The sequence below is a fragment of the Hakea prostrata genome, chromosome 8 (assembly GCF_041222555.1).
Source record: "Hakea prostrata isolate BN-2017 chromosome 8, UWA_Hpros_2, whole genome shotgun sequence".
NCBI classification, from domain to species: domain Eukaryota; kingdom Viridiplantae; phylum Streptophyta; class Magnoliopsida; order Proteales; family Proteaceae; genus Hakea; species Hakea prostrata.
Genome location: NC_142607.1, coordinates 7,361,544 through 7,385,651, shown reverse-complemented (window position 1 = coordinate 7,385,651; position 24,108 = coordinate 7,361,544). Strand labels below are relative to the sequence as shown.

At 37.4% G+C, this 24,108-nt stretch overlaps 2 protein-coding genes across 13 annotated transcripts; one reads left to right on the top strand and one right to left on the bottom strand.

Moving 5' to 3' along the window:
• The first annotated feature begins 1,368 nt into the window (after nt 1-1,368).
• On the top strand, nt 1,369-8,295 carry LOC149006576 (DNA topoisomerase 2-like). 7 transcript variants are annotated; one of them, XR_016174949.1, is made up of 4 exons: nt 2,660-5,063; nt 5,149-5,528; nt 7,033-7,457; nt 7,554-8,295. XR_016174949.1 is itself a non-coding variant. In XM_089164650.1 (3 exons), the coding sequence occupies exons 1-3, from the start codon at nt 4,763-4,765 to the stop codon at nt 5,299-5,301; spliced, it is 333 nt and encodes a 110-aa protein (XP_089020776.1). In that variant the 5' UTR covers nt 2,660-4,762; the 3' UTR covers nt 5,302-6,761. The 7 variants fall into 7 exon arrangements, 1 of the variants encoding a protein (XP_089020776.1); XR_016174952.1 differs by lacking the exons at nt 7,033-7,457; nt 7,554-8,295 and adding an exon at nt 1,369-1,852 and having other exon boundaries at nt 4,417-5,063; nt 5,149-6,761; XR_016174953.1 differs by lacking the exons at nt 7,033-7,457; nt 7,554-8,295 and adding an exon at nt 1,371-1,852 and having other exon boundaries at nt 4,858-5,063; nt 5,149-6,761.
• Nucleotides 8,296-12,178: 3,883 nt separating this feature from the next.
• Nucleotides 12,179-19,316, bottom strand: LOC149006575 (putative glucose-6-phosphate 1-epimerase). 6 transcript variants are annotated; one of them, XR_016175135.1, is made up of 12 exons: nt 18,551-19,316; nt 17,881-18,445; nt 17,138-17,275; nt 16,930-17,024; nt 16,355-16,462; nt 15,337-15,444; nt 15,137-15,218; nt 14,932-15,051; nt 14,603-14,671; nt 13,616-14,052; nt 12,581-12,645; nt 12,179-12,464 (listed from the first exon to the last, which is right to left on the bottom strand). XR_016175135.1 is itself a non-coding variant. In XM_089166303.1 (10 exons), the coding sequence occupies exons 3-10, from the start codon at nt 17,255-17,257 to the stop codon at nt 13,882-13,884; spliced, it is 873 nt and encodes a 290-aa protein (XP_089022429.1). In that variant the 5' UTR covers nt 17,258-17,275; nt 17,881-17,932; nt 18,551-19,306; the 3' UTR covers nt 12,661-13,881. The 6 variants fall into 6 exon arrangements, 2 of the variants coding, with proteins under 2 accessions (XP_089022429.1, XP_089022430.1); XR_016175134.1 differs by having other exon boundaries at nt 17,881-17,932; nt 18,551-19,306; XR_016175137.1 differs by having other exon boundaries at nt 13,616-13,699; nt 17,881-17,932; nt 18,551-19,306.
• Nucleotides 19,317-24,108: the final 4,792 nt, after the last annotated feature.

Genomic DNA, 24,108 nt, shown 5'->3' with positions numbered 1-24,108 from the left:
CACATCAATAATATGATACCTAAAGTCAGTGGATCAACGGTAAACTAAAGAATCCCACTCCAAATCAACAGACTACAAAATCACATATGTTCACCCAAAAAAAATCACATATGAAATCCTCATATAGTTTGGGGGGTAATGAGAGCTTAAAATACTTTTGAGCATAACAAATGCTGACTGACAATTAAGATCAAACTATTAGAGGGTTTGGTGAATCATTCTTACAGTTTACCTTCCCAAGCCCTAACTCCCTATCTACCATCACCAAGTCTTTAAATAACACATAGTAGTAGAAGTGTATGTAAAACATCTATACCTAGTAAGAACACCACTATCATTCAGCTATCTTCATTAGGGATTTGATCTGGAGTAGAACTTAGCTTATTTGGGTACATTGATCCATTGTGTACCCGTGTGGGTGTGTATGTGTAGGAGGGAGAGAGGGGGGTGTCCATGGATTTTCATTACAACCATTATGTGGACCAAGATTATTAATGTATCTCAATGGTGTGCATGGTAGGGGAGAGAGAGAGTGGGAGAGTCAGGCAAGATTATTAATGTATGTTAATAAGAGAGAGATGGGGTCAGGCAAGACTGTTAATATTGTCCTTAAATATACAAGAATTACACATGAAGATATTGATTGCAGTTGAAGATGGTACAGATGAGATGAAATGACAGAATTGAGTATGCGCGCACTGTGCACACACCTTCAACAGCTCTCAATTAATGGAGCTCATGGGATTCTCCTGAATTTGAAGTACATCTAAAGAAAAATATAAAAAGAAAATACTGGTTCCTCTTCTCGTTCTTCCAGCAGCCTCTAGTGATTGATGAAGCAGATCTTCCAGCAGCCTCTTAGGCGATCTCTCTCTCTCAATTCCATGAAAGATTTCAAAGAAAACAAAGAGACAGGGAGAAGAGAAGGATTGAAGAAATTGACATCAATTATGGAGGGGATTTGGGCCGGTGGGAACGAGTCTCTTCTCAACGCCATATCTTGGATCAATTTCTTCATCCACAAGCGGCGGCGGCGGTTGGGGGGGTAGGAAAGAGAGAGAAGGGGAGAAAGGGGAAGAGAGAAGAAAGAAAAAAAAAAAAAGAAATAAAAAAGAGAAAAAAAAAAAAAAGAAAGAAGAAGAAGAGAAAAAAAAAAAGAAAAAGGAGGGGGAGGAGGGGAAAAATAAAAAAAGAGGGGGGGGGGGGGGGGGGGGGGGGGGGGGGGGGGGGGGGGGGGGGGGGTGGTGGAATTAAACTGAAGCAAAAAACCCGAATTGATGGGGCGTTGCTATAGTCAAGCGTAATAAATGCGCTTGACGGTTAAGCGCACCGTCCGATTAGATCGGACGGTGCGCTTTATCCCTCGTATAAAAAATTGTAAACATCATTAAAGCGTGGGTTTTGGTGCTGACGGTTCGGTCTAACATAACCCAACGGTTCAAGTTGGTTTGTTTTGTTGGGTTTTGTAGTGGTATTGCATACAGTTTGTTGAATACGTTTTAATAATACAGTCAAACCAAATACGTATCCAAAAATGAAATCAAGCAATGTACAGATCGGGGCTCAAATTCAAATTTGAAAATCACACAAAAGGTGCAGCAGCTTTCACACAAACCTTTCGAGCTCTGACGATCGAAGGAGAGAAGAAGAAGCACCGTTGAAATCACCAGTTTTCACCCCGCCCACTGTCATCTATGACCGATTCCGTCTGAAGATCGAAGGAGAAGAAGAAGAACAGCAAGCACAACCAACTCGCTGTTCCGTCTGAAGATCGAAGGAGAAGAAGAAGAGGAAGCTGAGGAGAAGACGAGTTGAACTCGTGTTTTGTTTCATTTTGAACGGTGTGTATCAGGTAAGACTTACAGTCCAAGGTCGTTCATTTAATCCCTTTCCCCAGGCTTCTTCGCATATCTCCTGGTTTGTTTTTAGGGTTTACGGTCGCATATCTCCTGGTTTCCCATGTGAAAGAGTTAGTCGTTTTCTGCATCAGCTTTAAAGTAGCTAATAGGTCTGTTTAATACCTTTAATCAAAAGTTGCTGCAAGTATTATACTAGTGTAATGCCTTTGTTTTTCCTTGAAACGATTTAATCATCCATAAGTTTTTACTGTTATTGCGGGAAGAAAATAATGTTATTTGAAACGCTTCTGAAGCGGGTCTTTGTGTGACAAATGGCTGACCGTTGACCCAAACCCAAACTGATAAAAGAAAAGAAAATATCCGTGGGCCTCTTTGGTGGTGGGTGTCGCCTGGTTGGGTTGTTTGTGGCGTTGTACATTAATCCTGTATGAGCATGGGAGACCCCTAAGTTCTGGTGGCAGTCCAATGGGCTGAGATTGATGTGCCTAGTTATATTATAGGCTGGGAACTTTTGTTGCATGGTGAACCTAATTTGTGAACTCATAAAATGAGGATACTTAACACATGGGCTTAGTGGTTCAGTGGCTGAGTTAGATTAAGTTATTTAATAGTTTGTTGGAGTTCTATCTTGAGTTTACTTGCTTTATTGAGTGTATTAGAATGATCAGGGATCTTTTTTATGAGTCGATTAGAAGGTATTTATATGTGCCATACAAACCCTCATCGATTAGAGATGATTTGCGTAGAATAAATGAGCCTTTTTTTGAGGTTTTATGGGGGGGGGGGGGGGTGGGTAGAATTTTCTAAGAGTTTTGATGCTGTGGAGTTGTGCAGGCAAATTGTTTCCTTAAAAATGCAGATTGATCTTTTCTCTTTTTGGTTCTTTTTCATTCATCTGATTTCTTCCCTTAACAACACAGTTGCTTCTGTAATTCAAATTTTACCACCGATTATTGGGCCTATTTACATTTAAGATGCATAGTCTGAATTTTGAGATTGCATTAATTAGTGGTTTGGTTGTCCAGTTCCAACGTTCTAATTTCCAGTTGATCATTTTGGACTGAATTATCCACATTGTCCTAGTTCCACTGCCCTTATAAGTTGATTTTTTTCCCTTTAATTTTGGTTGTCTTGGTTTTTTATACTCATCTGAATTGGCAGAGGTTTTTTTTTCTTCTAATTACCATTTGATCATTGGACTAAATGATGCACATTGTCCTAGTTCCAACATCCTTGTAAGTTGATTTTTTACTTTTTCTTTTGGGTTATTGTTTTGTTTTTTTATACACATCTGAATTGGGCTGAGGGGCTTATTTCTCCATGCAACATATTGTTTTTGGGCTTCAACTTTCATGAAGTAGAGTGAGACGTGGGTTCCTGGTACCACCTAACTTGTAATATGCTAGACCCTGCTTGATTTTCTATATATGTTGATTTTCCTTTTGTTGGATACTTGATTGGTTTAGGTGTATTTTGCCCTTTTTATCCATGTCTGGGTATTTCATTTTCTTTAATTTCCCCCTTCTAATATTGAACCTCACTTCAACATGCACCTATTGAAGTCCTTAGATATGTTGATTTTGTGCGTGATGCAATATCAGTCCTAATACATTTGACTTACATGTTGGCTAAATTGCATTGACCTTGATTTAGAGAACAATAAGACAGAAATACTGAACACAATAACTAAAGAACCAACCAGCTGAAGAGGCTAAAAAACTGGTAAAAAGTTTGCCTACACTGTTAGACAAGAACCAGAATAGGTCTAAGCCCCTTCAGGTTCAAATTTAAATATTCAAAGAACAAGAAAGACAGAAATGAAATCCCAAATAGATCAATGGGACTCAAATTAGATAGAAGAGAATGATGACATCTCAAATTAATAATCATGAGCGAACCAGAGAAATACATAATATAATCCTTAGGATCAGTGTCTTTGGTTTCAAAACCCTAACTTAATTCAGAAGTAGCCCACAAAGAACCAGTGTACATTAGTATCATTAATAGTTGCTATACATCATCAATAACATAAGTAAATTAGAAGTTGACGGTAAACAACAAAACAGAAGGCTGACCTCGAATTTGAAGGTAAGTGCTGCAGTTTAATCCAGTTGGATCGATCGGGCTCTTGGAGGATTTAATCAACCCTCCAAATATCGCTGTTGATTTAGGGTTTCTGCTCCTTTTCCAGCTCTCAATCCAGATGAGTGGGTTGAATTTAAGCTACAGGAAAGTGCAAGGGTCAGCTACAACACAAAGTTGTTCAGGTTAATCTTCATTTCTTGATCTTACTTCTCAATTCCTATAAAAGGAGTTTTATTATGTCTTATAAACTTGGGAACCCAAGGCTTTTGCAACTTGATTGACGGATTTACTTCCAAAGCTTATACCAAGTGTAAAGGTCTATGTGCTCTTTGAAGTACAAAAGATGGATGCATTTGGCTGAATAATTCAATAGTGATTGCGTTGGGTAAAATTGACTGGCTTGAATCATTTCTTCACTGTACATTAGTAATACTTCCTGCACTTTTTGATTCTTTTTCTGCTATCAACATAGGATAATTGGTGATCATGTAAGGAGAGAAGAGGATGAAGGAAAAGCCAAGAGTTACTCAAATTGTTGTGCAAAGAAAATATTTAGTGCTCATATGTGGTTGGCAAAATCTTTAAATGCAGCTGATGTCTAAGTAGGATTTGTGCAACTGATTATAAGTTATTAGGTCAGGGATTTGTCATTGGGTTGTAAAGGAGTGGATATTTGTTGGATGTAGCAAATCACTACAAGAAAAAATAGCGTTGATTGTCGTTTAATTAGGGTTTGTTCTTCTCTTTCGGTCTATATACTTTTTCTACCTTGAGAGAATAGTTTATCCAATGGCGTCAAGCACTTGAAGGTTCATCAAATGTGTTACTGGAAGGTATGCAATTGGCCTGTTTTAATAATCATTTTGACTTCATGTCCCATCTCAATTATAATCACATTTTGTTATCTGGGCAGGGGTTGGGTACTAGCACATCAAAAGAAGGCAAGGAATATTTCAAAGATCTTCAGAAGAACAAGAAGGATTTTTTATGGGCAGATGAGCAAGATGGAGAAGCCATCGAGCTTGCATTCAGCAAGAAGAAGATTGAAGCAAGGAAGAGCTGGCTCAGGCAATTTGAGGTTTAATCATCTCAGTGATCCACATTGACGACATTGAAAAAGTAAAGATATTAATTAACAGCATTTGGAAGTTAGGAATTGTATATCCACCAAATTATGATGTTGCCGTTCTTTCTCGTTTTGCAGCCTGGTACTTACCTTGATCAGAAAGAGAAGCTAATAAAGTACAGTGATTTTGTCAACAAGGAGCTGATATTGTTTTCCATGGCTGATCTGCAAAGATCAATCCCGTCTATGGTGGATGGTCTGAAACCAGGCCAACGGAAGATTCTGTTTTGATTTGTAGGCCTGAATAAAAAAAAAGGAAAAACTGTGCAGAAGAAAAGGTGTGCCTTATGGACCGTAGAAGAGTGATTTACTTACGAAGATGGTTTGATTTGCAGAAATTTTCTGCAGAATACGAATCCAGGAATGGTTGTTTGTGTTAGTTTTTCGGCAAGGATCTGATGCAATGCCTATAAAGCAGGAAGAAGACCAGGTGATGGGAGATATGGCTAGTGTTGCAGGTATGTTGAAGAGTTTAGGGGTTCTGTGTGTTGCAGGTATGTTGAAGAGTTTAGGGGTTCTGTGTGTTTTTCTCATACATTATAGGCTATTGACTAGGGATGATATTGAAGTTAAGGGTTGAAATCTTTGGGAGAAGTTGGATTCGTTTGTATTAGAGTGCTTGTATTAGTTCTGTCAATATATTGATCGAACTCTTTTCTTGAGTATGCTTATTATCAAATTGCCTTATTTGAACCACCACTATAATTAAGAGGTAAGTTTTGTAAATTCATGTAATTTTTTTAATATACTTGGAATCCAGATTTTTTTTTTTTTAATCCTATTCATGATGTTTGATCATTAAGAAGAAATATATGATGAGATTTGGTCATCATCCTTGATGAGTTATAAGTCTGCCATCATCCTTGATTTCCTGTATGGAAGGCATAGGATCAATAGATCCTCCAATTCACCCAATCCTAGAGCTGGGGTCATTGTATGATTAGGTTGGTGTTCACAAAACTCCATATGTTGTTAGGTTCTTAGAGTCTTGCTTATTAGGCTTGGTGCAATTCCTTGCTGATGTGTCTCTCATGATTATTGATGTCATGTTCTATGCTTTGTGTTTTTTTTTTCTTTTTCCTGGATGAATACTCATTTCTGTGTTTATTTTGTGAACAATTTATATATCTTCATGAGGGATTTAGAACTCTCAAAACCCCAAGTTTAGATAGGAACATCACAGCTGCAAAACATAATTTATGGCTGGACAGCAGTGGTAGTGTGGCATTGGCAATGACAGAGGCAGCTATAGTACTGATGGGTATAGTTGGAACTATTGAACTAGCTTTCACAAATTTAATTTACAATAATGATTGGAGTTCAATATACAAATTTTTAAAATGTTGGGTATCTCAATTATTACCCTGTTATTTTCTCAATTTAAGTAGTTGATTTCTGATTATGTTAAGAGTGAGGATGTAATAAAATATTTCAGTTAGCATCATAGGGAAGTTTTATGGAGGACTGGACTGTTGATTATTCTCTCCAACTGCGCTTCATTCATTCTCAGTAGTCTATCAGTGCCCTTGTTTTTAATTAGTTGCTTTGTCAGATATCAGATGTAATGGCTTGGTATAAAGTATTCAGTCTACATTATGGCTATTATAAAATTCAAATGGTTTTGGTATAGTTCAATAGGTTTACAACAGAATGCAGTCTGTTCCATTTTTAGTTTTGTTTCTTTTCAGCTACCAAGTTGGGTGTAGGATCATGGAATGCTTGTACGATTATCTCATGCTTCAAGTTGTTATGGAATTTAAAGAAGGTGTTTCGTTGAAATTTTGTTGGGTATATTTTGATTTGATTATTATCACACCAGTCCATTGATGTATTTATGCACTGAAGATATCTACCTTACTATTACTCTTTGAACTTGCTACTTTAGCAATGCTGCTAATTAATGCACATAAATGTATATCTGGGTGTCTTGATAATAACATATCTTGGTGGCTTGTTTTATAGGTAGCTTTTAATAGGAAAACCTCCACCCCAAGTGTAACTCTTGAAGGTGATATATTTCACCTAAGTGGTCTTTTGACTGGTGGTAGTCTTAAGTAAGTTCTCAACCTACTGTTCTTCATCTGCCTTATTTATGCGACGCTCTTCCTTGTATTTTCCCTCTTAATGGTAGCTTAAATATCACAGATGATTGTCTTTTAATTTTACTTTGATGAAGTAGTTGAAATGATCTTGTTGCTGTAGTCTTCCCTAAATGTCTGATTTTGGTATGAATGAATGCTATACTTGGTCAACAGATGTTTTCTTCAAATTGTTACCGTCTTATCTAACTTTAAATCAACAACTTTGTAGAGGTGGAGGTGAATTGTTGAGGCAACTACATACATTGGCAGCATGTAATCTTGAATCCTCACCAGAACTGTCAACAGGTACCACATTGATTCTAGAATTCAGTAGAATAATTTTGGTTCCTCCCATAATCACAGACTCCCATTATAACTTCTCCTTTATTCTTCTTTTCACAGAAATGGAGACAGAAGCAACCAAAGCACCCCCGGCACAGGGGAAGAAAAAACCAGGAAAGAGGGGTGCCAGTAAAACCAATGCCACCACAAAGAAGCGTGGACAGGCCAACAAACCACCTACTCTGTTAAATCCGAAGCTAATAACATAGATTCTGAAGCCTGCTGAAAATGCAGGGGTGTCACCTGAGAAGAAAGTAAGGAAAATGAGAGCCTCCCCATTTAACAAGAAGAGTGGTTCTGTCATGGGCAGAGTTGGAGGAATAAGCACTACTGAAGAATTGAGTCCTGCTTCTGAAGATTCCAATGGGGAGAGTGAGGTTCAGGTTGATGTTGTGCCACCTCCATCTAGGCCCACACCACAAAGGGCTACCCGGGGTAAGAGCATGTATGTGATCAGTGATTCAGAGAGCGAGGAAGAACCTGCTGGTGATTTTGATTTTGAGGATAATGAAGAAGATTCTGATTAATTCTTAATTTCATTGGTCACCTCAGAAAGACTAAAGCAGGTTTCAAATCTTATTGGTTGTGAAACTAGTTTAAAACCTGCTTATCTTGTAATCTACATTCTTATCTAGTGGATCTAAAAAACTTCTCCCTTCAACTAATTACCATGAAAAATAAGATTTTGAATAATAACAATGGCAGGTTGTATGTGGTACTTGTTATTGTACCTTGCCCTAGAGGTGTATGGGTTCAAGATGGTGTGTTGGAAAGAAACAAAACTCATTTGTAATAAGTTGTTTATGCTTTAATTTTGCGTGTAATGTCCCATTTCAATATTAGAGCGAATGAGTGATATGGTTCTCACCACTGCCTATCTAACAAATTATGTGGTTGTAGTTGTTTGCCATGGACCTACATTGCCTTCATACACTTTCGATTGTAAAAAATTATGAAATCCCACAAATTTATCATTTTAGATGTTTGGGGTCAAATGTACATGAGAAATGTGATGTAGAGGAAGATCACCTGTAGAGTATGAAAATTGGATTAGCCAATTGAAAGATGCCTCCTATGTTCTATGTGATCCGCAATTCCTATAAAGCTTAAATCAATTCATTTAACATTTTAAATATTTTGTTTCAAATACAGTTTAAATTTAACTTGTCTCCAATGAACAAAGTGAGTAAAGCCGTCGAATGTGATGTCTTTTTGTTTAGAACACACTTTGGAGGAAATGGACATACTTTGAAATTACGTTCCTTTTTAAACGGAATGATGACACGAAGTCGCTCCGCTTAAATAGAAACCATTCCGCTTCGCCTATTGGTCTTATGAAACGGAGTAGTTCCGTTTAAACAGAAACCATTCCGTATTATCTATAGAGGATGACGAAACGGAGTCGTTCCGTATAAAAAGGCACGATTCCGTTTCGTCTATGGGTCTTATAAAACGGAATGGTTCCTTATAAAACGGAATAATTTCGTTTCGTCTATTTTAAAACGGATTGGTTCCGTTTAAAAAGGAACCACTTTCGTTTGGTAAATTAGTCTTCCGAAACGGAGTGGTTTTGTTTAAAAAGGAACCAGCCTGTTTCGTATGTGAGTCTTATGAAACGGGGTGGTTCCTTTTAAAACGGACTCATTCCGTTTCGTCTATGTTAAAACGGATTGGTTCCGTTTAAAAAGGAACCACTCCGTTTGGTAAATGAGTCTTCTGAAACGGAGTGATTCCGTTTAAAAAGGAACCATTTCGTTTTATCACTGGGTCTTATGAAACGGGGTGGTTCCTTTTAAAACGGACTCATTCCGTTTCGTCTATGTTAAAACGGATTGGTTCCGTTTAAAAAGGAACCACTCCGTTTCGTAAATGAGTCTTCTGAAACGGAGTGATTCCGCTTAAAAAGGAACCATTCCGTTTTATCACGGGTCTTATGAACGGGGTGGTTCCTTTTAAAACGGACTCATTCCGTTTTTATGTTAAAACGGATTGGTTCCGCTTAAAAAGGAACCACTCGCTTTAAATGAGTCTTCAGAAACGGAGTGATTCCGTTTAAAAAGGAACCATTCCGCTTATCATCTGGTCTTATGAAACGGGTGGTTCCTTTTAAAAGGGACCCATTCCGCTTCGTCTATGTTAAAACGGGTTGGTTCCATTTAAAAAGGAACCATTCCGTTGTAGAATGAGTCTTCAAAACGGAGTGGTTCCGCTTAAAAAGGAACCATTCCGTTTAACACGGGTCTTATGAAACGGAGTGGTTCCTTTTAAAAGGGACCCATTCCGTTTCGTCTATGTTAAAACGGGTTGGTTCCATTTAAAAAGGAACCATTCCGTTTGGTAAATGAATCTTCTGAAACGGAGTGGTTCCGTTTAAAAAGGAACCATTCCGTTTTATCACTGGGTCTTATGAAACGGAATGGTTCCTTTTAAAAGGGACCCATTCCGTTTCGCCTATGTTAAAACGGGTTGGTTCCATTTAAAAAGGAACCATTCCGTTTGGTAAATGAATCTTCTGAACGGAGTGGTTCCGCTTAAAAAGGAACCATTCCGCTTTAACATCGGTCTTATGAAACGGAGTGGTTCCTTTTAAAAGGGACCCATTCCGCTTTGTCTATGTTAAAACGGGTTGGTTCCGTTTAAAAAGGAACCATTCCGTTTGGTAAATGAGTCTTCCGAAACGGAGTGATTCCGTTTAAAAAGGAACCATTCCGTTTTAACATCTGGTCTTATGAAACGGAGTGGTTCCTTTTAAAAGGGACCCATTCCGCTTGTCTATGTTAAAACGGGTTGGTTCCGTTTAAAAAGGAACCATTCCGTTTGGTAAATGAGTCTTCAAACGGAGGTGATTCCGCTTAAAAAGGAACCATTCCGCTTGGCATCGGTGTCTTAAGAAACGGAGTGGTTCCTTTTAAAAGGGACCCATTCCGTTTCGTCTATGTTAAAACGGGTTGGTTCCGTTTAAAAAGGAACCATTCCGTTTGGTTCAGGGAGTCGTTTAAGAAACGGAGTGGTTCCTTCTAAAAGGGACCCATTCCGTTTCGTCTATGTTAAAACGGGTTGGTTCCGTTTAAAAAGGAACCATTCCGTTTCGTCTGTGAGTCTTAAGAAACGGAGTGGTTCCTTTTAAAAGGGACCCATTCCGTTTCGTCTATGTTAAAACGGGTTGGTTCCGTTTAAAAAGGAACCATTCCGTTTGGTAAATGAGTCTTCTGAAACGGAGTGATTCCGTTTAAAAAGGAACCATTCCGTTTCGTCTGTAAGTCTTATGAAACGGAGTGGTTCCTTTTAAAACGGAACCATTCCGTTTCGTCTATGTTAAAACGGGTTGGTTCCGTTTAAAAAGGAACCACTCCGTTTGGTAAATGAGTCTTCTGAAACGGGGTGGTTCCGTTTAAAAAGGAACCAGTTGGTTTTCTGATTTTATATTTCAAACACCAGTAGGGCAGACGGAAATTCTGTCTGGACTACTAAATCCAGACGGTCTTCCGTCTGGGTAGACGATCAACCGTCTGGGTCTGAAATGCATTACCAACTTTAAACACAAATTCCATTTTCTCCAAAATGCGATTGAAACAATAACACATGGCATTCTTGAATTCCCTGGTTGTACGGCCATCGACGGCTTTACTAACTTGGTTAAAATAAAAGTTATATTTTAACTGTATTTCAAATTGGGGTCAATTTATAATGTTCTAATATTTACGTTTGATTCACAAGATTGGTGCTTTAACTGCCACCATACAACATGGGCGTTCATAATTACCACCATACATGATCAATGAAGCTAGTAGGTTCGGGCTCTTGCAGATTGAAAATATAATAACTAATCGAGAGTTGGACCAATCATGGAATGCAACCCATTTCTATTACATTTTCAAATCTAACAGTTGGACCGCATTAATGGCGAATGACAGTAGCAAAATTGCAATCCAACCAATACTGAATGATATTCAAAGCTCCATAGCATTGATGGGGGGCATCATAAGTTTCATTGAGGTCCATAGGCAATGTAAATTGACAATGTTGAGAACTCGGTTCTTGAATAATTGAATTTGTTTTCTTTAAATGTGATTGGGCAAGTGAATTTTTAAAATGAAGTTCTATTATCCAGAAACTGCCCGATTCACTTACATGCCATGCAAAGTTGATAGCTTAAACATGATTTTTTTGTTTTTTTTGATAAGCTTTTCTTATGTTGTAGCTATCTATGGGATGCCAGCACAAGAGGACTGAACTTGAAAAGTTAGAATCTTACGAGGACAGGAAGCTTTGGAGCAACAAGGTTTGCAACTTCTACTTTCTTTTCACCGATCCATTTCATAAAATTCATATACCAAACGGAATGATTTCTGTTTAAACGAAACTACTCCGTTTCATAAGACTCATAGACAAAACGGAATGGTTTCAGTTTAAACGGAACGACTCCGTTTCATCATTCCGTTTAAAAAGAAACGTAATTTCAAAGTATGTCAATTTCCTCCAAAGTGTATTTTAAACTAAAAGACATCACTACTCCGTTTTGATTGGCCAAGGGGAATTTCTCAAGTAGATCCAGAGCAGCTGGTGCAAAAGCCATTACATATATAGGTCATTGTCCACATTATAAAATGATAGAGGTGGGAAGACGACCAAAACAAACAAATGTTCAATTTTATAAATCTTAGTCGTATGAAAATCACCACAGAAGAAGACACTGACAAAGCATAATAGTACATAGTAGAATAAGTTGTTTTACAATACAGACTCCAGGTAGCTTTTTGTGTAGCAGATCAACAAGAAAAATGATAGTAAAATTGTCATCCCAGTTTACATCTCAGAGCACTCCTCAACCCAAAACCCCAAAAGAGAAATCCCAAACCCAAAAACAAGAAGCCAAAACTGTTCTCACACACTGCATCAAAAAAAGAAGCCAAAATTGTTTCCTCACACATTGTATCGGCCTCTAGTTGATTTTTGACTCCTTGAATCATCCTGCAATACGCAAATGGGTGACTCATGGGTTAGAAAGAGGACAATCAATAAGCATGAGATGGAGATGGTATCAAATAAGGATGTAATGTTAGCATTCATCACCAAACTCCACTCACATGGAAGCTGTATGTTATCTTATCAGTAACGTCAATAATCTCCTTCCATTTCTCCCAATGCTCATCTGTAGAAAGAAAAAGAACCAACAGAGATGGAAGTCAAAGATGTATACATAACTAGCGCAAAGCTTTTCTCTTTCAGGTTATCTGCACATAAAAATGATTAGAACACTGATAGTTAAGCGGGAGGCATCAACTTTATGCTGTCATTAATTCCCAACAGATGTTACAACTACATACTACTAAATAAGCATCCTCGTGTGGTTGTTAGGAATATGGGGAAGGAAAATAAAAATTAGGTCTTCAAAGTGAGGTGAATGAAAGTGAAAACAAATAAATGTTTAATGAGTGATCAGTCCCCCCCCCCCCAAAGAAGAAAAAATGCAGACCACAATAGACATTCAAGAAATACTTTATTTATTGATGCATGTAACAATTAGAAAATCATGAATGATTTGATACTTACTACTGACTTATTCTGCACTGTTATGAACTAATATATCTAGCCAAAGCTATTTTTTTTTGGATGAATGAATAATTATATTAAAGAACAGAAAAAAGAATACAAGGTCTTTAATAGGAAGACCGAAATAAGGAGTTAAGACCCAAATACAACAATGAATCTGTTCCTTGGGGTATCATCAACATGGGGATGGAGGTAAGCTAACAATCTAAAAGAAACGTCAAAATAGATGACATTCCAAATCATGTCTGAAGAGCAGGATTTGAAAGTCCATCTTTGGAGATTGCACTATCACCAAAGATGATGAATGGAGGCACAAAAAACTAGCTTATCAATCCGATCACAAATGGAAGACCTGAAAAGTTTCACACAATCCAAGACCAATCATGAGCAAACCCAAAAGAATGCCTCGAACGATCCAAAAAAAGCCCAAAAACCCATAAATCCACTGTGTTCAGTTCAACCATGAACTATACATAAGCTGCCATATGCGTGTAGACCTTCATTTAAATTCACTGGAGCAGAAAAATACCACTTAGTTTTGATGGAATATTGAAGAGGAACCAACTCACCACTTGACAACATGGATTAGATCAACTACTTGTCATCCACAAGATAAATCAAAGCATTTCAATCAGCCACATCCCAGCAGCAAACTGCAAAAAACGCATGATCAAAAAAGTAAGCAATTCAAAAGGAAAATCGTTCAGTGGACAATGTTTATAAGAAAATACCAGTATATAACACTAGAATAAATCTTAAATGATGATGCACCATTAACATTACTTGAGGTCTCAAGGCAATATCAAAACTAACTGAATCCTCTTACTACAAAACTTCAAAGTAAAAAAATTCTGAAGGTAGCTGCAAGGATATATGAAAAACAAGAATATGTATGCATTTCCAGCCTTGAGCATGGGTTTCTCAGTTGCCTCCAACTGCAACTTGCCCAATCATAGCTCTGCACCCGGTTGGTACAATCTTTTTGGAACCAGAGGGAAGCTTGATCCTACCAATAAATACAAAAGCAGACCAAGAGTGTCAAAAATAATTGTATATCAGTAACAACATTTCAAATCTGGAGTTTTTATCACAATGTAGCATCCAATCACAAAGACTTTGCTAGATAGATGAGGCTTATAATTTAAAGAAGCAAAGTACTCAAACACATATTACTCTCTAATTAAATAAGAGATATAAAAGCTTTCAGCAAGTATGATTTAGAAATAACTTAAAAGGTACACAAATCATACAAATTAACAGCTCATGACATAAATGGCAATCGTACACTTGCACATATTAAGCAATGAATACTAGGAGAATTTTAATGAACCCATGCAAAAATGGGAATGATCAGATAAAGCAGTTAAGGATCAAATTGGGTTAGAGTGATCTCATGTCGTTGTATGTGTATGTTTGCCTGAAAGAGATGACTCATGGGTGTGAAGCCAAATCGAAACCCCTTCAACAGAAAACCAGAGATCTCATACCTAGGCAAATGCTTCAGGAAACCAGAGGTCTCATACCATTGCAGTTAAGGCATCGAATAGAAATGTTACCTTTTTTGCAGAAATGGGTGTGAAGCCAAATCGAAGCTCAACAAACCACCAGAACTCGACGACGATGGTCTGCAAAATAGGAAGCCAAATTGAAGTTACTGGCTGAAAGAAGACGACAGTCTACAAAATACAAACCAAATAGTGCAGCATTATTATCAATATGAGCTGAATCTTGTCCTTGTCCCACACTTTGTTTCTTAGTTGTTGGATTTGGGTCATCTTCTGACTGGCTTTTTCCGTAGAAAATTAAGTAACAGGTGGCATGATGCTCCAATGCAGTAACTAAGACACAAATCATAATCTGAATTTAGAGGTGAGGAAAGTCATACCTTCAAGAGAATGCTACATCGCACCTGGACTGCTAGTATTGTATAAACATCAAAGAAATGAGGATTGAATGTTATAGCCTGATAAGCAGACCGTGATGAGTTGAGTGTGTAGAAGGCAAGCTGCACAACACAAAAGACATTTTATGATAAGAATAGTGTACTCTGCAATTCAGGAAACAAAAGAAATCATCAGATGATTCGGTACCTTCGCATTTTCAACACACACAAAATCCTTGTAGCAGTGTTCCATCGTTAAATGAGGGTTCCACAAAACACAATCTGACCAACTGCACAGAAAACAGAAGTGTACAAAAAGAATAAGATACATGATTGTTCCCCCATTTTCCTCTCAGGAAAACATTAAATGTTGAAAATGCAAGAACATTATGGGTTGTATTCATGTACTTGGTATTCTTAAGGGTAATTGTTTCTCCCAATCCATTGTTAAGTTCTATCTGACTAGGAGTGTTGAGGTACACACAATCTACAAAACCTGGAAAAGTGATCACATCCCTGAATTGTGGGGAAAAAAGAGAGTCAGAATTTAGGAAGTAATAAAATGTATACTGCTCATACTTCATATTAAAACAGAAGTTGGTGCCTCTAAAATGAGTTCTTTATCCATCAAAATGGTAACTTCCTTTATAAAGTATGTAAGTTGTACAACAGAGGGAAGATTTCAGTTAAGGAAATGCCAACTACCACACAGAAAGTATGTACGCATTTAGTCACAGACTAATGGAAAAGGTTAGCTCCCCAGCTCAACTAGCCAAGCTTAACTGTAATTGATCAGCACAGACAGATGAAAAAGACCATTTTAACTGCTGCATGGATAAGAGATCCCCATGGCTAATCACATGTCAAATTTTTAGGCACCTTCCCAAAACCATTTCCAGCTGCAAAAATCACCTTTCACATGTTGACTTTTCAGGAAAATTTTCAAGGCTTTATTTACTTTCTGATGATGGGCTGATTGGTACTTCTATGAGTTGCTATGCACTAAGGGGCAGGCCTTGGCACAACGGTCAGTGGACTACAGTTGTGGCCTGAAGTCAAGGTATCGGAGCAGCATCTCAGCAAAAAATTGTTTGGGTAAGGCTGCATCACCACCCTTACACCCACCCCCCGCCCAAACCCAAATTAAACTGCTTGTGAGGAAGCCTTTTGCACTAGGTTTGCCCTTTCCTGTCATGCACACTGAGTCCCTTCAGTTTATTTATTTATTTATTTTTTAAGGAATGAATGGACTATGATTAATAATTGAGATGTTTCTATTGCAAGGTACCAAGTAAATTCAGCCATAAGTGTTTTCCAAATTGTATAAAATGTGATCAATGTAGATTCACCCAACAACCTTTTACAAAACAACGGGGCATGCATTTATTAGAGAAAACTGTATAGTTACGACAAAGAGAATACAAACCTATCCTCAATGCTCTCCACAGGAATTTTAGGGTCTGGATCCTTGTTCAATGTTTTGCAACCCTTGAGAGATTTTATTGATGCCCCTGTTACGGATCCCTGTAGAATTCTACATATGCATCATGAATCACTTATTTGTTTAACAAACAATCCAGCGACTAAGACAAAACAAAAAGGCTACAACTAAATGATCCATTCTGATTTATATCTGTATATCTATCTTGGATCTGAAGATTATATATATATATATCTGTGCTAAAGTCAGATCCAGACATAGGTTAGTAGTTTTTTTCACATTTTCCCCAAACAATGGAATGAAGCAAAACTATCAAGATCCAACCCATATCCAATTGATATTTTTGACAGTTTAAGTTACAATCGATGTGCATTAGCTAGTATGGGTTACATTGGATCTAGATCCAGACACTATATGGCTTGAAATAGATCAGAATCTAAATTTGGATCTGCATTAAACTAATCCACATTCAACCCGATTCATGCCTTAACAGAAAACATGAATTTAGCAACTCCCTCTGGCCCCCTATTAGCACCTCCGAATGGAATTAGGAGTCTTACACTGAAGTGTGCAACGCAGTATTAAACGAGAAGGGCTTAGAATCTGTATTTTTTATTGTCAGCTCTGTTGAAAGGCTCTTTGGGTTCAACCTGACCTGCAAAGGAATTGAAATTGCAAACCATAAAGATAAAAACTCTAAGTTAGGTTTCAAAGCAGAACAAAAAATAAAGAAAATTAGAGAACTACTGAATTCATGTAAATACTGACCATGTATAAAGCTTGGAAACTGAAATCCCACATGGAATGGCTGTAAGGAGCATCCCTTTGTTCCAGAGTTACGATGGGATTTCCATCCGCATTTGAAAAATCAACAATAGACCAATTCATGTTCCTTGCAAACCCATGCTGTTACAAAAAATGAATAATACATCAGAATAAAAGGAGTATCACTAGAAATCAAGACAAAAATTAGACATTGACTAAAAACTGAAAGCATCGCACTTGAACCAGTTTTCCAGATGCAAAAACCAGGATCAACCAATTCTTTGCTAAAGAAAATCAGCATTGGCAAATTGTAGAACAATAATTCAAGTTCTCTATCATTATAACATAAGAGAACATTTAAAAATAGTTTATCCAACAGAAGGAAGGACAATCTTTCCCAGAGATGCATGCTTTCATCTGGTAGGAATCTGCGATATCATGAAAGGTACAAACTAACCCCTACTATATCACATGCAATGATATAGATCCTTAAGTCCACACTATGTTGATAATATCTTCATTATCTAGAGCTATTTATTAATGACCTTTGCTTTTGGCTTAGGTATCAATACAACTAGAGATGGAAACCGTGAAAACTTATTTGATTTCGTGCCTTCATGGAGTGCAGACCCACTCAATACTCATGACAGCACATAAAGTCCAATTATTGTAAAACAAGAAAATAAGAGGAATGATAAATTGACCAGTAGCAAAGACTGAAAAGACGAAATGGAAGTGAGCCACACCTGCTAAATTGGACCGGGTTCGAACTGTGGGAAATAATGTGGGATGCCTCCACTAATTTCATAAAAATGTGGTTAGTATTGTGAAAAAGAAGACTAGGAAAAAGCAATAATGAAAATTCAGCCTTCAAAGTCATCCTGCTCAAATGCATCCTACATTGGATTGAAAACCAAAAACCAAAAGGCAGCAAACTAATTCAAATTTTCAAGGTTCTCATCAAATAAGCTAAACCTATTAAGCTGGAGAGCATGGACAGTTGGCAGTTGATATCATTGTCCTCAGATGACAGCCATTAGTGCACTTGGTAGTATGTGAGCAACATGAAGAACAGATAACATTCACACACCTGTATACCACTGAATCCCGTAATTTAGTGGGAAATAAACTCCACACACACAGAGAAAGAATCCATTGAATGGGGAAAAAAATCCTTCATGAACTTGATCATTTTTTCTTTCTTGCTATGGACAAATTAGAGACTACGATCTGATCCCCTCCACCACAGGGAACAAGCCAGAGATTCCAAATTAAATTGTTGTATTACCACAAAACCTTTTATTTTTCCCCCTACAGTAAGGAAAATAAAATAAGAGGCAGGCCACAAACTAGATTTACAGAGCCATGGCGATTTTCTTTAAAAATAAAACCTGGAGACGAGAAGAACGAGCGTACGTGAAAAAGGGAAACAAGGATTTCACAAGAGACGCTTGATCCTCGTCAATAACCGTCGCCGCTGGCAGAGATGCAATTTTGCTTGGGTCCTACGCCATTAATGCGCTCACTTCCCAAACGCATGTTAACAAGGGGTGACATTTCCTCATCAACAACAATCTCAGTATGTTGATTGTCATACAGTTGAGCTTGTAGTGACCCAACATTCTCTGTGGAGTAGTCAGACTCAAAACCTGCACTGATCGTAGGCATTCTCTCAGCGGAGCTAACCAAAAGGGATGACTCTGCATCTACAATCCCGTCATCTGTCTGTCGAGGCCGAAGATTTGCAGCATCGACCACTCCAAGACGATTTTCGTTGGCGGTTCAACTTCAACAGAACCTGACTTCGACGACCTAGCGACTATAAGTCCTAGACAGCAGCCGTCGACGATCCACGACTCCCATGGTTCGACTATACGGTAGTGCGAGCTTCATACACCAGAGCCGGAAGTTCTTCCTCCCTGCTCGAAGCAAGCTCAACCAAGAGCTTCAATGGCCCGCCAGGGGCCAAGACGGCAACCAAATTGTACACAGTCAGGGCCACAAGCAGAACCCAGATCGTCCATTCAGGTAATCTGGAAAACCAAGCAGCAAGATTATTGTTCAACCTCCTGCTTCCTCCTCTTCTTCTTCTTCTCCAGATTCGTCGGACCTCGAAATCGAAATCACGAAATGAGGGTTGGGCGGTTTCGTTTTGTGTTTTTCAAAACATTTTGAATATTTGAGTGGTTTTTGAATTCGTATATACGTATTTGACACAGGTATAAAACGTTTGATCGAACCGCCCAAGTTGAACCGCATTCATGCATTAGACCGAACCGAATACCAAAACCCATGCTTTAAGAGATTTTTTGATTATTTTAATGAAAAGATAAAGCGCACCGTCCGATCTAATCGGACGGTGCGCTTAACCGTCAAGCGCATTAATTGCGCTTGACTATAGCAAAACGCGAATTGATGAGCCCTAAACCAGTGAGTAGTCAATGTCCACGTTACCACGTACGTTACACCTCTCCCCTCGATTTCCGCCCCTTTCCAATTAAATTTCGTTTGGTTTAATTCGCAAGTTGACTTTGTATTAAAAAATAATAATTCGCAAGTTGAGTCAACCATTAGTCTCCAATTTGTATTTTTTTGGGGAGATATTACGGGTAGATCTCAATTTGTATACTTGTCAAAATCTTAGAGGCTTCGTGAAAAATCCCATAAATATATATATTCTGAATTAACTCCTAGGGGTGGCTCGGTTGGCAAAGCCCAACGCTTCCACATAGGAGGTCAGAGTTCGAATCCCCTCGGGGCTAGGGACGATTCCTCGCCTATATTAATTATATAAAAAGCGCCTTGAGAATGTAGTCGTGGTGTGCGCAAGCTAGCCCAGATGAATTTCATTCAAAAAAAAACAAAAAATATATATATATTTTGAATTGTCAATGCAGGGTTTGTTGAATGGTAAAGATTCATACTTTTCAGTGAAGAGGTTTTGAGTTCGACCCTTACGGACTGGATTACATTTCCAATATTAAAAAAGCACCAGTACCCAAAAAGAAAAAATTTATAATATTTGATTCTGAACGTATAGGATCCAGACTTTGATGTGGTATCAGGACTCGAATTGGGGTATTAGTACTCCGTACTCGGTATTGTGACTGTTGAGACGATTTTACCCTTAATTTTCATCAAATTTGATTCAATTTATAATTTTGCCACTTTGTCAATACCCTTGCATGCATGACTCTAAATCATTTCCCCATCAATCACTTTCCCATCAAGGGAGAGGTATGTGTTTACTAGACGCTACTCTCAATTATATAAAAGGGGTAGAACCTACGTAGAACCCACTAGCGATACTATCTCTAATTTATTTTATCACTATTCAAAAGTAGGCGTCATCCCTATTATGTGGTTGAAAAACATCAGTGTAGGTGATCTAAACGCTACATGGATACCCTATGAGTTAGGAAATGGCATCAACAAAGAGCGAGTAGATTACATATATACCCTTGGTTTGCAAATTATCATGTTTACATATCTTATAATTTAGTTTATTATGTTTACGCTCCTTATGTAAGGCCTTTTGGTATCAATTGTTTGCCTATTTAGAAGGAAATGGATAATTGGAACAATTTTTGTTCAAAATTGAAAAATGATTTGGTAACTTTTGTCCAAAATAAATTATGGAAATAAAGATAATTTGGTATGTCAAAATAAGAAATTGATATAAAAGAAAATAATGATGAAAATCAAAAATATGTTGTTAGGGTTTGGGAGTGATGAAAATGAAAAACAATAGGGTTCTTATTAAAAAAAAAATGTAATGTATGTTTACCCTCAATTTGTATTTGAATTTTTTGCATTTGGATTTTAAGTGACTTGTGTACAAATTGTATAGAATGAGTTTTTTACCCATAATCTTTAGTAGACAAAAAAAAATTATTATGGATTTTGAGGGTTTTTTTTTTAAAGTTAAAATGGACTATGAACACATAAAAAAAATGAAAATGCAAATGAGATACCAAATAGGCCAGGGAGTTGTTTTCTGACACATGCTACTATCACTCTGGATGATTCAAAATCATCTCTATTGTTAAAATACTAGGATTTTTTTTCTTCTTTCTGGGTCAATAGTATAAAATTTTCATTAATAAGAAGCGTCCAAAGAGAAAGTCTTGGAGAGGAACAAGGAAGGTAAAACAACAAAGCAAGGTGGTATACCCCACCAATGTCTACACAATTTAAAAAGCTTAGCTCTCCAAGCAAAAAAGTCCACAAATCTATTTCTATATATTCTTAGATATATAAGCAAATCTAATATATGTGAAGTTCAACACAATTATTTTAATTTCAAAAATAAGGCTTAAGCACCTCAAATCAAGAAAAGTATTAAGACCTTGAATAGCTGCTTTGAAGTCCGAACTAAGATGCACCTTTGAAATTCCCAAAGCTTTTGCCAAGTGGAGACCATCCCTAATTGCCTTCAATTTCATCATTGCGACTGATGAGCCTTCATTTCCAATGCATTGGGTTGCCACAAATTCTTATTGTACATCACATAAATTGCATCATCTTCCACCAAAATTAGATCTACAATCCTACAATCCATCAACAAAAAGATAAAATAACTCTGAATCATCATGCACTCTATCCATTCTATGCAAAGAGTATGTTATCCTAGTTTCCCCATTAGAAATATTAATGTCAAAAGATTGAATTTATGCACATAAAGCATGAAAAGACATGAGTGTATGTCTAATAGAAAGATCACTTCCTAAAAAGAATGGATTTCCAAATGCACCTCATAAAAGAGCATCACACTTGATCTAAATAATTTGATTCTTACAATCTTTAAATTTATTAGATGCAAAATTCATCCAACTGTGTAGGAAAATATCTAATCTAAAAAGTGACATTCTACCAACAGGGGTTGGTCCAAGTGGTAAGCAGCTTGGTCCGCTTAAGCAAGGTTTCGGTATCGAAACCTTGTGGATGCAAAAAATTCCCGCTAGGAGACTCACCCACCACAGCCAGGTGTGTGACCCGGGTCGAACACCGGATTAGTCAAGGCAAAGCCTTGGAAATTGGGGTTAGCAAACCAAAAAAAAAAAAAAATGACATTCTCGCCAACGCAGAGCTGTTCTAGTGGTGAAACCAACACCTCTTAGTGAAGAGGTACCTCTTAGTGAAGAGGTCGTGGATTCGACTCTTGCTAAGGCATATTAATATCCCCCCTTTGTACAAAAAAAAAAGTGACATTCTCCAACATTCTTTTGCATGAGAACAAAATAGCTAAGTATGACCAAAATTTTCAACATTCTTATCTCAAATAAGACATAAGGGTATTTGACAACTCTTTTTATGAAAAATAGATTTTTCTATAGCAAGTGCCTCATGAGATGTTTTTCACAAAAAAAATGCTTAATCTTTGATAAAATATTATATTCAACAAAAAAATGTTGATAGTAAGAAAGAAATATTACCTGAGAGTTAGACATTGCTATACATTGATAATAGACAGATTTTACCTTGAAAGTTCCTTGTCTGGATTTGTACCACACCCATGAGTACATAGTATTAGAGGAGAGGATGAGAATGGTTAATATTGCAACAACCTCCAAATGAGAAAACAAAGAAGCCAACAGATATATGCACAAGTGAAAGCCCATTGGCTTTGGGGGGGGTGCTAGAGATATATTTGAAAAGAAAAGATGGAACCCATCGGTCATGATAAATGTAAGTGTATAAACCATTACCTACCTGCCTAATCAAGCCATGTTTTAGCACATCTCTCCCAATTAAAACACTTCTCTAGCCCCGGAAACAATATGACTAAGGTTCAACCTCTAATATGGACTTTTCTTTAAGATATTTGGCTAATATTATTTGAGCCCATAGGGAAGTCGAATTAGTCAAGAGTCTCCAGCTTTGTTGACCAATAAAACTTTATTAAAGCAAAAAAAACATCTTTAAAACCAAACCCTCTCTTTTTTGCTCTTACACATGATATCCCACTTCACCCAGTAAAGACCCTTTCCTTGGTCATTTTTCCACCATAGATTCCTGATCTTTTGAGACATGAGATGATAAATTTCATTGAGGATCCTAAAGACTAAAGCAAGACACAGCAGCGTACACTGGTTATGCAAAAGCCACAGCCTTAATTAAAATTTTCTTATCCCCCAAAGACAAAAGTTTACCTCTCCAACCTACCAACTTTGAATTGAGTCTGTCTAAGATGAAAGAGAAGGTTTACACTTTGGATTTTCTTATAGATAAGGGAAGACCAAAGTAAGTCCCATGAGATTGCCCTTCTTTTAAGCCCAGAGATGCCACCACATCAATCATAATATTAGAAGGTGTTCTCTTATTAAATAACAAAGTTAACTTCTCCAATTTTATGTGAAGATTCGACACATATTCATATTCCAAAAGCATAGAGGAGATGGTGGAAGCATTTTGAATCGAAGCAACAGAAATTAACATACAATCATCAACAAAGAACAAGTGGTTAATTTTTGGGCTACAATATGATAATCTAATACCAGGCAATCTAGGGATCCCCCTACTAGATCAAAATCTTTGGGTAAAGCGAAGTACTCTACTATCAGTGTACAATAGTGTTATTTTCATTTGAACAAATTACATATACACTCCCTAAGTTTGCAAAGTTTTACATTTATGTCCCTAGAGCTTATTATATTACAATTGATCCCAATACCCAACACTGGCAGTGGAGGTGTCAATTGGCAACTCAAACCGTTAAAATTGATTTGTAATGGTCCGTTATAGCCCGAATTAACGCAAATCAAAACTTAATGGGCTGTGTTTGAGCTGGGGGGGCAAAGCCCAAACTGTTTGGGCTAGTCCAGGCCAAGTCGTGTGCAGCTCGTTAATTTATTAGTTCTACTAAATTATAGTTTATAAGAGATTTTAGTGGACTAGTTCGACTAAGCCTACGGTTTTTTACTAAGATAGAGTTTTAAAGATAGAGTTTTCTATTCAATTACATCCACATATAT

Bases quoted from the DNA above. Each gene is read 5' to 3' on its own strand.
- LOC149006576 (XM_089164650.1), top strand. The intron at 5,023-5,148 runs GTTTAATCATCT...CTCGTTTTGCAG, and splicing joins GCTGGCTCAGGCAATTTGAG to CCTGGTACTTACCTTGATCA.
- LOC149006575 (XM_089166303.1), bottom strand. From the start codon at position 17,257: ATGAATTGGTCTATTGTTGATTTTTCAAATGCGGATGGAAATCCCATC. The intron at 16,463-16,929 runs GTAAGACTCCTA...ATGCATATGTAG, and splicing joins ACTGCGTTGCACACTTCAGT to AATTCTACAGGGATCCGTAA. The intron at 14,672-14,931 runs GTATGACTTTCC...CCTATTTTGCAG, and splicing joins GATGTAGCATTCTCTTGAAG to ACCATCGTCGTCGAGTTCTG.